Source organism: Nomascus leucogenys, chromosome 8, assembly GCF_006542625.1.
Source record: "Nomascus leucogenys isolate Asia chromosome 8, Asia_NLE_v1, whole genome shotgun sequence".
Classification (NCBI taxonomy): domain Eukaryota; kingdom Metazoa; phylum Chordata; class Mammalia; order Primates; family Hylobatidae; genus Nomascus; species Nomascus leucogenys.
In genome coordinates, this window is record NC_044388.1 from 79732165 (window position 1) to 79744264 (window position 12100).

General features: G+C 49.6%; 1 protein-coding gene across 5 annotated transcripts in view; it reads right to left on the bottom strand.

The window, feature by feature from the left end:
- Positions 1-758: 758 nt before the first annotated feature.
- UNC13B (unc-13 homolog B) overlaps positions 759-12100 on the bottom strand; it is a 236655-nt gene continuing 225313 nt past the window's right edge. For 2 of the 5 annotated variants that reach the window (XM_030817514.1, XM_030817513.1), the window contains 15 exons: positions 9739-9865; positions 9403-9499; positions 9030-9173; positions 8627-8704; positions 8051-8128; positions 7664-7752; positions 7272-7424; positions 7022-7145; positions 6858-6914; positions 6577-6657; positions 5856-6003; positions 4295-4351; positions 2843-2935; positions 2503-2662; positions 838-2352 (listed from right to left, as the gene is read on the bottom strand). In XM_030817514.1, the coding sequence (XP_030673374.1) occupies positions 2067-2352; positions 2503-2662; positions 2843-2935; positions 4295-4351; positions 5856-6003; positions 6577-6657; positions 6858-6914; positions 7022-7145; positions 7272-7424; positions 7664-7752; positions 8051-8128; positions 8627-8704; positions 9030-9173; positions 9403-9499; positions 9739-9865 (1772 nt within the window). In that variant the 3' untranslated portion in view covers positions 838-2066. Of the gene's footprint in view, positions 2353-2502; positions 2663-2842; positions 2936-4294; positions 4352-5855; positions 6004-6576; positions 6658-6857; positions 6915-7021; positions 7146-7271; positions 7425-7663; positions 7753-8050; positions 8129-8626; positions 8705-9029; positions 9174-9402; positions 9500-9738; positions 9866-12100 lie in introns of all 5 variants that reach the window. The other 3 variants (XM_030817512.1, XM_030817515.1, XM_030817516.1) reach the window with 3 other exon arrangements.

Below are 12100 nucleotides of genomic sequence, written 5' to 3' on the forward strand. Positions count from 1 at the left end.
GAGGCAGAAATGTTAAGTGGCTGGCTTGGAAGAGGAGTGGGGAGGAGGAATTTTTTAAATGAGCAACTGAACTCTAAGGATTTATTTAGCAAGCAGTGGAAACGGAGCTAGTTCCCTGGCTGGTGCCCCGTTAGTCCCTGACCCACAAGTAGTGATAGTGCAGGTTGAAAGAGTAGGTGAGCACTATCCTTCTTGTTTCAGCTTTTTCCATTTCCATGCCATGTGGCCTTTTACCTTATTTCTTCCCCTTTGGGAGTAGGCTTTCTACTGCAGCTCTTCTTCCTTGAATAGAGCCTGAATGAAAGGCCAAGGTACAGTCCTAAGCCTAATCTTCTGTCCTGTCTGTGGCAGCCTCAGTCCTCTGCCAAGATGGGCAGGCACACCTCTCCCCAGTGGGCCCCTGCCTTGTCCTCACAACCCAGGCTGTGATCTGTCCTAGCAATTCTAGACAAAGGGAAGAGAAGCATGGACTAGTTTTCACCAGAATACCTCTCCTGCTACTCTTTTGGACCTTTTGCAGGAAGCTGGTGCCTTAGGTCCCATGACTCTGTTAATTAGATTGGCAGTCTCAGGTCTAGGACAGGATGTTAGCCCAGTGGTGTTTATCCGGAACCACTTTAGGCTTCACCCACTGGCTGTCAGGTATAGGGGTGGAGGAGTGTGAAGCAGCAAAGGACCATTAGGCCAAAATCTACCATTATAGAGGACAGTCATTTCCATGGCTTTCCACACATTAGCAGAATTACCAAACCCCAAAGGCTGCTATAAGATAATTTATTACAGACTAGCCTATAATCTCCTGTAACAGTGGCACATATAATAATTAACAACAGCAAAGATGCTTGGTTTCTTGTTTCATGTAATGGCCAGTACATCTGTGGACAATGTCGAGTCCTCAGGAAGTCCAGGAAGCTGCTACAGAGGAAATCCAAGAACCATGTCACATCTCTCAACAAGTCTTGGGAAGTCCATCTGACTCTCTGAAACAGTTTGTCTCTGACCTCCCAGGGAGTGTTGAGGGCCGCCTCCATCCAGCCTGTACAGAGGGATCAGAGTCCAGGCTCCTTCTATAGGGTTGAGTATCTGAGGGGAATAGCAAATGACCCAGATGAAAGAGAGAGAGAGGCCAAAGGCTAGATTCTTTCTGCAAGGTGGAGGATGGCTAGAAGGCAGTGACCACAGATGAGCAGGACTTTATTTCTAGACTGGTTTCTACAATTTTTGGCTTTGTTCAGGGCCCACCCAAGGAGAAAATACTCCTGGATCCTTCAACTAGCCCTCAGGTAGATACATGTTAGAACAGCCTGTCATGTCCTGAAGCATCACGCCCCTGCCTAGAGGAGTGAGGCAGGGAGACTCCCAGGCAGGTGGCCCTTAGTGCCTGGGGTCCAAAGAAATATTCTTTTCAGGGCTTTGAAGCACCACGTGAACCTGATTCTACTCATGATACAATCTGGGGAAAGGGATTAGCACAGTTCATTTCTAGAAGGTATCTTGTTCAGTTTCAAAGCCTTGTTCTCACTGGAGCCACAGAAAATCAGTGGATTCTACTCAAGGGACAGTCTAAATTCTATTCTGTGTACTCCTGCCCTGGCCATACTCCAATCCAGACCACAGGGCTCAGCAACAGGCTCAACTGACTACCCAGCCAGCCAGGCACAAGTTCCACACCCTCTAAACTTGTTCTTCTAATGATTGGTATGTATGTGTCTAACTGGATAAGGTGTGGCATGGAGATGGGTAGAGGTGGGATGAGGAGTGGAGGGGTGTCTACCAAGAATGGCTGACACTCTCAGAAATGTTTGTCCTTCTCTCTTTATGGAAAATCTCTCCATGTGATAACCCCACATCCCAGCCCCTAGTACCACAGTCTTGCTGGGTCAGGGCTTCATGACCCTTTGTGTGAAAAGCCATATTATCACCACCCCAAATTTTTCCTTAAATATCTTTAACTGAAGTGGTCAGCCTCTTGACTGCAAAGACCCTAAGCCGGTTACACAGCTAACTCCCACTGGCCCTGATTTCTGAAATTGCTGCTGCCGGATTGGCACAGGAGTCGAAGGTGTTCAGCTCCCCTCCTCCGTGGAACGAGACTCTGATTTGAGTTTCACAAATTCTCGGGCCACCTCATCATTGCTCCTCTGAGACAAAATCCGGAGAATGGTCAGGCCTGTCTCATCCATGTGGATCTTCCGGCCCAAGGGGCACCAGCAGGCACAGCTGCCCTTGGCTGTGACATCCCTCAGAGGCATCACAGCCAGCCCTAGCACGCGATCTTCCCGGGCAAAGCAGTAATCCTTCACACATATCTGCAACTCATAGGACTCGGGCCCCTCTTCATTTCCCAGGAGGCTGTGAGCACAAGATAGAAGTTATGAGGCCAGAGTTGAGAGTCTCCAGCTGATTTCACCCTAGTCTGCCATCCCCCTGGGCCCTCCTCTCCCCCAACCCCTCAAGTCTTACTCCCATCCCAGAGTCCTGCAGGTCCCCCCCGTAACTTACAAGTGGAATGTCTCATTGTACTTAGGGGCCCAGTTGTTGCTTTTGGATTTGGTTGTGAACTTCCTCTTCTTATCAGTTTGGTGTGGGCCAACCATGGTCACCTCCACGAAAGGCCGGAACATACCCGCTGTCTGCCACTTGAGGTCATTGGCAGCCACCACTGCCCAAACAAGGGAAACCTGTGAGGGATCCCACCAGGAATTCCCAGTTCTTGAACCCCAGGTGATCTTCCCCTTGGAGGAGGGCTGAGCTGGAGGGCTGGGATGAGCAGCCCCTGCTTTTGAGTGATGAGTGAGGCCACTGGGCAAGGAAAGGGCAGACCTGTAAGTCCATCACTCACCTTTCACTGTGACCTTGTGCTCCCCAGTACCAGGGTGTGTAAACAAGTCCACCTGAATAGAGACTTCTCCCACAGGATCGTCCACACCAGACCCTGAGGGACAAATGGAGAGATGATCCCCCATTGGAGAACTCTAGGAGGTAAAACTGAGGGGTGAGGAGGCCACCACCCTATACCCAAAAGCAAGAAGCAATCACCACAGTAACCATTGGAAGTAAGCAATAGGAGAAGGGAAAGAAATGGGATAAAGAACAAGACTGTGTCTTGTAACACAAGTTAAGCTGACAGCATCTTAGACACATTTTCCAAAAGTGCACTAAGACTCTCTCTCAAGGATCCCCAAAACTCTATCTCCTAGGCTGAAGGACTTTTCACTGAAAGATGTTGGGGTAGGGCAGTGCCATCACCTTGTATCTGTGCCTGGGAATTATGTTGACCGGGTGGTGTCTCTAAATGGAAAAATGTGGGTCCTCTCTAGCCAAAAGCAGCAACCTCCCACCTATGCCCAGGATTCTTAGAGGTCCCTGCTTGGGAGGCTGCAGGATTCCTAGAGTCCCTGCTTGGGAGGCTGCTGTGCTCTGAAAGACTTCATCCCCCTCAAACCTGGGTCCCTCTATAGAATGAACTCCCCAGTTCCAATCTCTGAAAAGAGCCAATCTACAGGCTCCCCTTAGCAGAGACCCCACTCTATTTTAAGCAAACACCTGGCCGGGTGTGGTGGCTCACGCCTGTAATACCAGCACTTTGGGAGGCTGAGGCGGGGGGATCACGAGGTCAGGAGATTGAGATCATCCTGGCTAACACGGTGAAACCCCGTCTCTACTAAAAATACAAAAAATTAGCTGGGTGCGGCGGCGGGCGCCTGTAGTCCCAGCTACTCAGGAGGCTGAGGCAGGAGAATGGTGTGAACCTGGGAGGCGGAGCTTGCAGTGAGCCGAGATCGCGCCACTGCACTCCAGCCTGGGGGACAAAGCAAGACTCTGTCTCAAAAAAAAAAAAAAAAAAATTAGCCGGCCTTGGTGGCGGGCGCCTGTAGTCCTGGCTACTAGGGAGGCTGAGGCAGGAGAATGGTGTGAACCTGGGAGGCGGAGCTTGCAGTGGGCAGAGATTCCTCCACTGGACTCCAGCCTGGACAACAGAGCGAGACTCCGTCTCAAAAAAAAAAAAAAAAAAAAAAAAAGATGAAAAGAAAACACCACAATCTTACACCCCAGAGAAAATCCTTCTTTGTCCTGAGGCAGAGGGGTGGGAGAATGCTGAGAATACGACAGAGATCAACAACAGAACCCCTTCCTGGGCTATATGAAGGCATTACCCATCTCTAAGACTTGAGATAGAGCTCCTAAACTTTGGCAGCTGGTTCCCCGACCCCCAGCATGAGTTGCTCATTCTAGCTCCCAGGGGTCAGTGTTAGCTAATATTAGATCCATATCTGCATGGTGTACAACATACCCTTTTCCGGACGAATGTCCTCATTAGCAGTAAATCTAATACCTTTCCCATCATGCACTGAATGAGGACAGGCAAGTCAGAGGTAGTAGCAGCAGCAGAACAGAGAAAGAAGAATCCGTTAGCAGTCTAAGGAGTTAACAGCCATTCAAAGCAGCTCTACACATATTCTGAGGGAGCACAAAGGTGGGGCAGAGTGGAGAAAGAAGTGAAAGAGCTGGAGTCAGTGTGTGAATGCTCCAAATTAGACTTCATGGGTCAGAGACCAACCAAATCATGGGCAGAAACCGTAGAAAAATACAGAAAGGAGGTATCTGAGACCAGCAGGACAAGAGAGAGGCTGTAGGCTTTAATTTCCTAGACCCTTAAATGATAGAAATGATAGAAAATGCACACACATACACATGGATTCTTCCCGCAGTTGCCAACCCTGCTCTCATCATATGTGTGCTCATTCCAGGCTCTCCTCGTCTTTTATCAAGCTTAAAGCTCAATGCTTCTAAAAAGCCTTTCTGGATTAACTCAGATCTTCCTTGACGGTGTATGCCTGCACATGTACCCAGCTCTGTAAAAGTTCTCCCTGTCCACTTAAGTGAGACTCACAGCTCTTCTTTTGCTCTCTATTCTTCCCTCCCTGGATTGGAAATGAGAACAGATGGGGAATAGAGCAGTACTTTTGGTCCCTTCCATTTTCTCACTTGCCATCACCAGTCTACCTGCTTAGAGCCCTCTCCCTTCTAAGTCAGCCCTGTGCCCCAGATTCACACACAGCTCAGTAATGCCTAAACGCCAACTTCCCCCACCAGGTTCACTCCCCCAGGCAGCCTGCTCAGGTTTCCTTGGAACAAGCAGTAACAAATGTGCCTGAGGTGCCTCCTGGGAGGGCTCTGCTCCAGCGTCAGAATTTCAACCCGAGCTACATCTATGCAGATGTGTTTTGTTTTGGACAGGCCACACTGGAGGTAGGGAGGGGTTCTGAGGACTGAAAGTCACTGGGAGGAAACCGGCTTCCTGGGTCCCCTGTGTGTAAACAACACCCCTGAGACTGGAGCCTCAGCTGTGCACAGGGCCCCGGGATCCACACCCTCCCTTCAGCAGCTGCCATGGTTTGCCTCTCTTCCTTGTCTCCCTATCCATGCTGCAGAGTCTGGAAAGTCTTTTGCCTTCTCTCCCCAGGACAACTCCCAGCAAAGCTCCCCACACTATGAGCCTTCACATTTCTCATGGCTTCCATTCATTCTCAAGGCTTCCTCATAGATTTTTCCTTCTTGCCGCTTACCAGTCAGGGTATACTCCTTGAGTTTAATAAACATGCATGAGCCAGGCGATGTCTGGGAAAAGAAATCTTAGACATATTTCCCAGGCCTCTGTGATTCTCCTGCCTGGTAATGGGTATGGGGTGGAGGTAAGTCTCGAGGTCCCATCAAGCATTCCAGATCTGAATTTGAAGGGGTCTCTGAAGAAGTAACTGGATCTGCTCCCAAGGGCATGAAGATACAGACTCCCTAGGGGAAGATGTGTATCAGAGAGGAGAGGTGGAAACCCAAAGCCCTCAGGGCCTTACCTTGGGTGGTCTGAGAGCGCACAAAGGTCTTGATGAGAGTGTCAGTAGTCTGTGTGTACAGAGACAAGGCATAGCGTAGAGACTGCAGATCTGGGCTCTTCTCCAGGAAGGTTTTCTTCAGCCCATTGCCTCCTGCATGGAAGTATTGCTGCAAGATAAAAGAGCACCTGTGACTGCTTCATCCCCTTACAGAAAGCAGCTCCCCAACATTGTCCTCAGAGAAGCAAGAAGAAGACTGTGAGAATAGGCTGTTTAGGAACACCCACAGAACCAGAGTCATAGGCTCTTGGATGAAGAGTATTATTTGGGTATTTGGCAGGATTGGTAGGGGATGACCACATTCCTGGAGGTATGGCAGTGTTTGAAGGATGTTTCTTTCTGGACAGGCACAGAAATGGAATAGAAGCACTTCAGAAAGGGAGAAGAACCAAAAGTGCTCTTTTACCCATCTGAACCTTAGAGAACTTGAGACCTATGACATACCTCTCCCAGGTGCCTTGAAGCACAGTTCATATGTTCCTGCCTTATATCACCTCATCAATGATAAGCATCTTGAATTTAGGAACCGTATCTGATTCTCTCTGTATCCTTGGCAGTACATAGTAACTCTCTTCTGGATGTGGAGTGTTAAGAGTTGGAGGGACACCTGGTCTGGGAGAATGGAATGCCAGGGCCAAGTGAGTGTGGTGGTAAGACTGTCTGAAAAAGGGGGGGCCTCCACCTTGATGGTGTCCAGGGCGAGATCAAGAACTGCACACTGCTTTGGAGTGAGATTCCGTGTTTCCTCTCGCACCATGTGATCCTGTTCAGAGAAATCAGCAGCATCAGGACAGCTCAGGGCAGTCATGAAAGTCTTGCACCCACCTGCCAGCCCACAGTGCATATTCATCTCCTCCTTTTCCTCTTCAGTCTCCAAAGCTCCAATTTCCTTCCCCCCAGTCACCCTCTCTCCATGACTTCAGAAGGACCACACCTGCCAGGAGGACCCCACACCCAGAGTACCTTGAGTTTGGAAAGATGGCTCAGCTCCTTGGCAGCAGTGAAGATCAGCTGGGTGCCCTGGGCAGAGAGGGAATCAGTCAAAAGCAGAGGACCCCAACTCCATCAGGAAGCAGGGAGTGAGGGGAAGTGAGACAGCAGGAGGAAGTAGAAGGAGGTGTCCTTACCGTCTGGTCAGTGAGTGGGGGCAGAACAATCATCCTCTCCATTGTGTTCATCACCACGCGCCAGAGCTCCTTCAGTACACGCTTCAGAACCGTCTTCTCACACACAGTGGCAAAGAGGGTGAGGCTGCAAGTCCAGGCAACAGGTGAGGCCAGGGTGAGAGTTTGGGAACCCCTCTCCCCAAGGGGCTCCCCTGCCCGATGGCATCTGCTTTGCTCATCCCTACAGGATAGTCCTGAATGCTGTACTCACTTGCTATCCAGGAAGTCCATGAGAGGCCGGAGTACGCTATCTGCATCCTGAGCCGCTGAGGCCCTGGTGTCTGGAGATGCATTCCCTGTGCCCCGAACCTGGCCCAGGATGTCGGCCATTTGTCGAACACACTCATCAATCCGTACCTGGAAACTACACATGTGCCCACAGTGTAGCCTTCCCCTCCCCAAACACACGCTGTCCCTGAAGCGGCACCAGCTATTTGGTCCCATTCCCATATGCTCATGGTGCAGTTCCAGCAGGGACAGTCAGCAGGAGTACAGGGAAGATCCACACACCTGCAGCTATATGGAGAGGTGTGGGGCAAGGGCTCTGGGATTGGCTAGGGACCACATCTGGCTCTGAGGGCCTTGTACTGTGGGGTCACTGACCTGTTTCCAAACACCATGCTGAGCTCATCCAGAACCGTATTCAGTTTCACCTGCAGCTCCTTCAGACTGTCTGCAGCTTCAAGGTCTAGCTGTATTCACAGGAGGTAAGCCTGGCTAGGCTGCTTTTCTTACCCTCTTCTACCCTGCCACACCCCTACTACTTCCTTGCAGGACTTACCCCAATGCCTATTCTTCCCTCGCAGGGCCTTACCCCAATGCCTATTCCTCCCTCGCAGGGCCTTACCCCAATGCCTATCTCAGATTAAGCCAGCCCAGACCCCAAGCTAAATTCCTGGCCTACACCTAGTAAAGAGAGGGTGGAGTTCTATGGCCAAGGAGCTCAGGAATAAAGGGAAAATACAGTGACTCCCAAACCCTAAGACCTACCTCCTTGCCTCCCATGGCCTCAAACATTTTCTCCAGCTGGACCCTCAGTTGCTGCATGTTGTTCATCAGGATGCAGGGCTTTGGGGACAGATGTAGCTGTTGAGTCTTGGCTCCTTTCAGCATAGGGCCCATTAGCCTAGGTTCCCTCCCTCTCTCACAAAAGCCACAGGGACTTTACATATTACATAGATTTCTCCCTAAGCACTAAGAGCTGGGGCCAGTTCAGATAATTCTCCTTCACTAAAAGCAAATGTTTTCATTTTTAAGCTGGGTGGTAGGTACTCAAGTATTAATGTATTATCCTTTATAACTCTTTGAATATCTAAAGTTTTTATATATATATTAAAAAAAAGACTAAGCAAAGGTCTAGCTTAGCAGAGGATAATGTACCAAATGAGACTCACAGGAACTCTGTCAAGTTCTCGTAATTTTGTGGCATGGATCTGAAGCAAAGCCATGGTGGGAATCAGGCATCAGGAGTGTCACCCCAACCCTCAATTCTGAGGACAGCTTCAAAAGCAAGGATTCAAATGTCTTCCACTCTCTTTCTGTAAGAGTCCCAGGGCCTGAACCTACCAGTTTCTCCTTTGTGCAATAGGCTGGGAAGTCCTTTGACAAGATGTCTGCATACTGCATCAGCACCTTCCCGATGGTCTGAGAAGAGGAGAAAGGAAAGAAAAGGAAAGGGAACTCTTAGCTCTTCTATGGGGATCTTGCCTGAGGTAGCACTTCTCATCACAGAACAATAACAACAGGGAGGTAAAGGGGGAATCTCACAGTACGGGACAAAGCTCTCTCTCAACCACAGAACAGCACTAAGACAGAACCATCTGTCTGCCCCAGAAACAAGCAAAGGAGAATGGGGGTCACACGAGGCTTTACCAGGAGGCCACAGTGGAGAAGTGCTGAGCTCAGGCCTGTGATGAGACTGTGAGTGTGGTGGTGGTAAGCGGGAGGGAGTAGGAAGAGTTATGGTCACCTTAGCAAACCTCCTCATGTAGTGGGCAAGGATGCTGGGGTCTGGGCATTCCAGCTTCCGGATGATCTCAAAGCTCTGATTGAGTTGTGTGAAGACATCCACCACAGAGCAGGAAAAGAGTGCATGCTCTGATGTCTGCTGGAACTAAGAAAGACCACACACAGGGTCACCATCCACATCTGCTATCTTTTCCCAAGCTTGTAGAGTTTGAAAAGGCTCTGACCAGCAAGGGTGGCTAGTGGCCCTCAACAGCCCTCCTGTGAACTCCACAGGGCAGGCATAGCCATCCTGGCTAAAGCCCAGGAACTTCTGCCAATAGCTAATTGCTGGGAGACCCGGCCTGAACCCGGTGCAGCCAAAGCCCCTGACTTACTCCATCCTTCTTATCTCGTTCCAGGGCCCCACGCAGGAATTCCAGGGATACATCCTCATTCTCATCCAGCCATTGTAGCACAAACTGCTCAAACCACCTGCAGCCAGAGCAGGAGAACAGGGGGTTAGAACTAGTGGTTGGAATATGCCATTTCCTGACAGCTCCATCAGACTGGGATCCTCTGGATGGCAGGGCACAGCTTAACACTTTTCTTTGTCTACAGTGGTACCTGCAACAGGCAGTCCCCAAGACTGGCTTGCTGAAATGAATTGGGGATACTAGCCCTGCCCACCCAGAGGGCTCCCTTCCCTCTGTAGTGCCCACATGGTGACTCACGCTGGGTAGTCAGGCACCTGCCCCTGGAGGACAGGCAGATCCCGCACGTATTCATTGTGGAGCCATTTCACCTTGAAGTGCAGGTTCATGTAGTCAGCACTCTTACACAGGTGGTCTTTCTCATGCTCTAGTGGTAGGGAGAAAGGTTGGGTCAGGTCCCAGCAGTAGAGGCCATGGTTCCTGAGCCTTCCCAAGGCAGCAGATCTGGTCAGGCAGCTCCATCAGATGTCTTAGGACAAGGGTGACTCCCAACCTCCTTCTCACAGCCATCTCTCCCCACCAGTGTTCTGCTCAGCAACTCTCCACAAGCTTGGCCCAAATCTTCCTCTAGAAAGACTAAGCCAGACTCCCAGATAAAGCCTGCAGTCTTTTTGCTCTAGCGTTTGGAAGTGGTCTTTTTGTTCTAGCATCTGGCCTCTGGTGTAGAAGAGGAGAAAGGGCCATGGGTGCTGATGCTGATTAGTAGGGAGACTGCCCATGACTGTAGAGGACAATGGTTTTCCAGGGCCTTTCTGATCACAGTAGCTGAGTCATCCTTCAGACAGGCTTAAAGGCAGAGATGAGCAGGTGTACATGGCATGAATGGGTCAGTGACAACTACAGAGACAGGGAAAATCAAACTGGGCCCAAGTTGACAGAGCAGTTGGGCAGCCATGGTGTAATGGAATCTTGAGGCAAACTGAAGGGCTCCAGGGCAGAGCTGAGACACTGAAAAAATGAATTCTCAGGGAAGTATGCAAATATGAATAGCCAGTTTGGAAACTATGGAAACCCAGCCAGATGAAAAGACATATCATGCTGTAGAAAATGGGGCATTTATTATGAACCTGAAAAGTCATCTTGCTGAATCTCCAAAGCCTTCTGGAAAATCCAGGACAAAGATAACTCACAATTTGCTCAGAGTCTGGAGCACTGGCCACACCCATAGGTTCTCTTCATCTACCCCCTTTATAGCTGAAGCACTAATTTGAATAATAAAAATCAATTGTATGCTGACACATCAACATAACGGTAAAAGCAAGCAAATGTGGGAGAGGACTAAGCAGCAGGGAAGAGAAGGCCACTGTCCTTGGGGACTTCGTTGCTCAACTTTGAGTTGCCATGGGTGATGCTCCTCCAAGTCAAGGCGGAACATCCAGGCTGGGGCAGCTGGCCCTTGTGAACTAGTGTAGCAGACACTGAAGGAGGAAATGGAAGCCCAGGATTCTGCCTCAAAGGGCTTCAAGTCCCAGGAATTTCATTCCCTGGCACTGCAGGCAGCACTGTCTCTCAACCTAAAGTTGCATTTGCAGTCTCTTCTATGAAGCAGTGAGCAGCAGAAGAGGGAAAAGGTGTAAGACTAGAGGCAAAAGGATAACTAAACGTTCTTACCACCCAGAAACAGGACTTTTCGTATACGAATGACAGTGGTTGCTTGTGACAGAACAGAGACACCAATGAGCAACAAAGAGAGTGAAAAAATCAGGGATATCAGAGAGACCCTTAGGGACATCAAAAGAGAGACTCTCTCCTCCAGCCCCATCCCCTGCTCTTCTGGAACCAGTCTAAGAACCTAGAAACATCAGGGGGGCCCTCCTCCTTCCTTTTCAAGCAGGGCTGCCCATCATTCCATAACTCCCTAACTCTTTCTTTTAGGGACCTTCAAGTTACTGTTTTTACATATAATTTTCACTTTCTCTGTCAATTCATTATCTGCACTCTGGCCCCTATCCCTAATTTCTGTATTAACTTCTCTGGTATAAAAACTAACTGAAAAGTTCTGAAACACCGGTCACACTTTAAACTATTCTAACAAGTCCCATGGAGTCATGCTCCGGTAAAGTTGTTTGAAGTGGGGTAATCTGTCAGAAGGGTCAATCATAACCTCCTGCCCCTGACTTCCACCTAACTCCCTCCTTTCCTCCTGGAGAGCTCTTCCAACCTCATGATTTCAACTACCCAGTTTGCTGGTATCTCCCCCTAATCTCTCTTTGGTTCTGGTAACGTCTATATAAACTTCTTATTTTTTTTGAGATGGAGTCTCGCTCTGTCACCCAGGGTGGAGGACAGTGGTGCTATCTCTGCTCACTGCAACCTCTGCCTCCTGGGTTCAAGCAATTCTCCTGTCTCAGGCTCCTGAGTAGCTGGGATTACAGACATGTGCCAGCACACTTGGCTAATTTTTGTATTTTTAGTAGAGTTGGGGTTTCACCGTGTTGGCCAGGCTGGTCATGAACTCCTGAACTCAGGTGATCCACCCGACTCAGCCCCACAAAGTGCTGGGATTACAGGCGTGAGCCACCGCGCCTGGCCTATATAAGCTTCGGATGGAACATTTCATCATGTCTAGATTTAACTGGCCCCTGTCTCTCACTACCTTAAA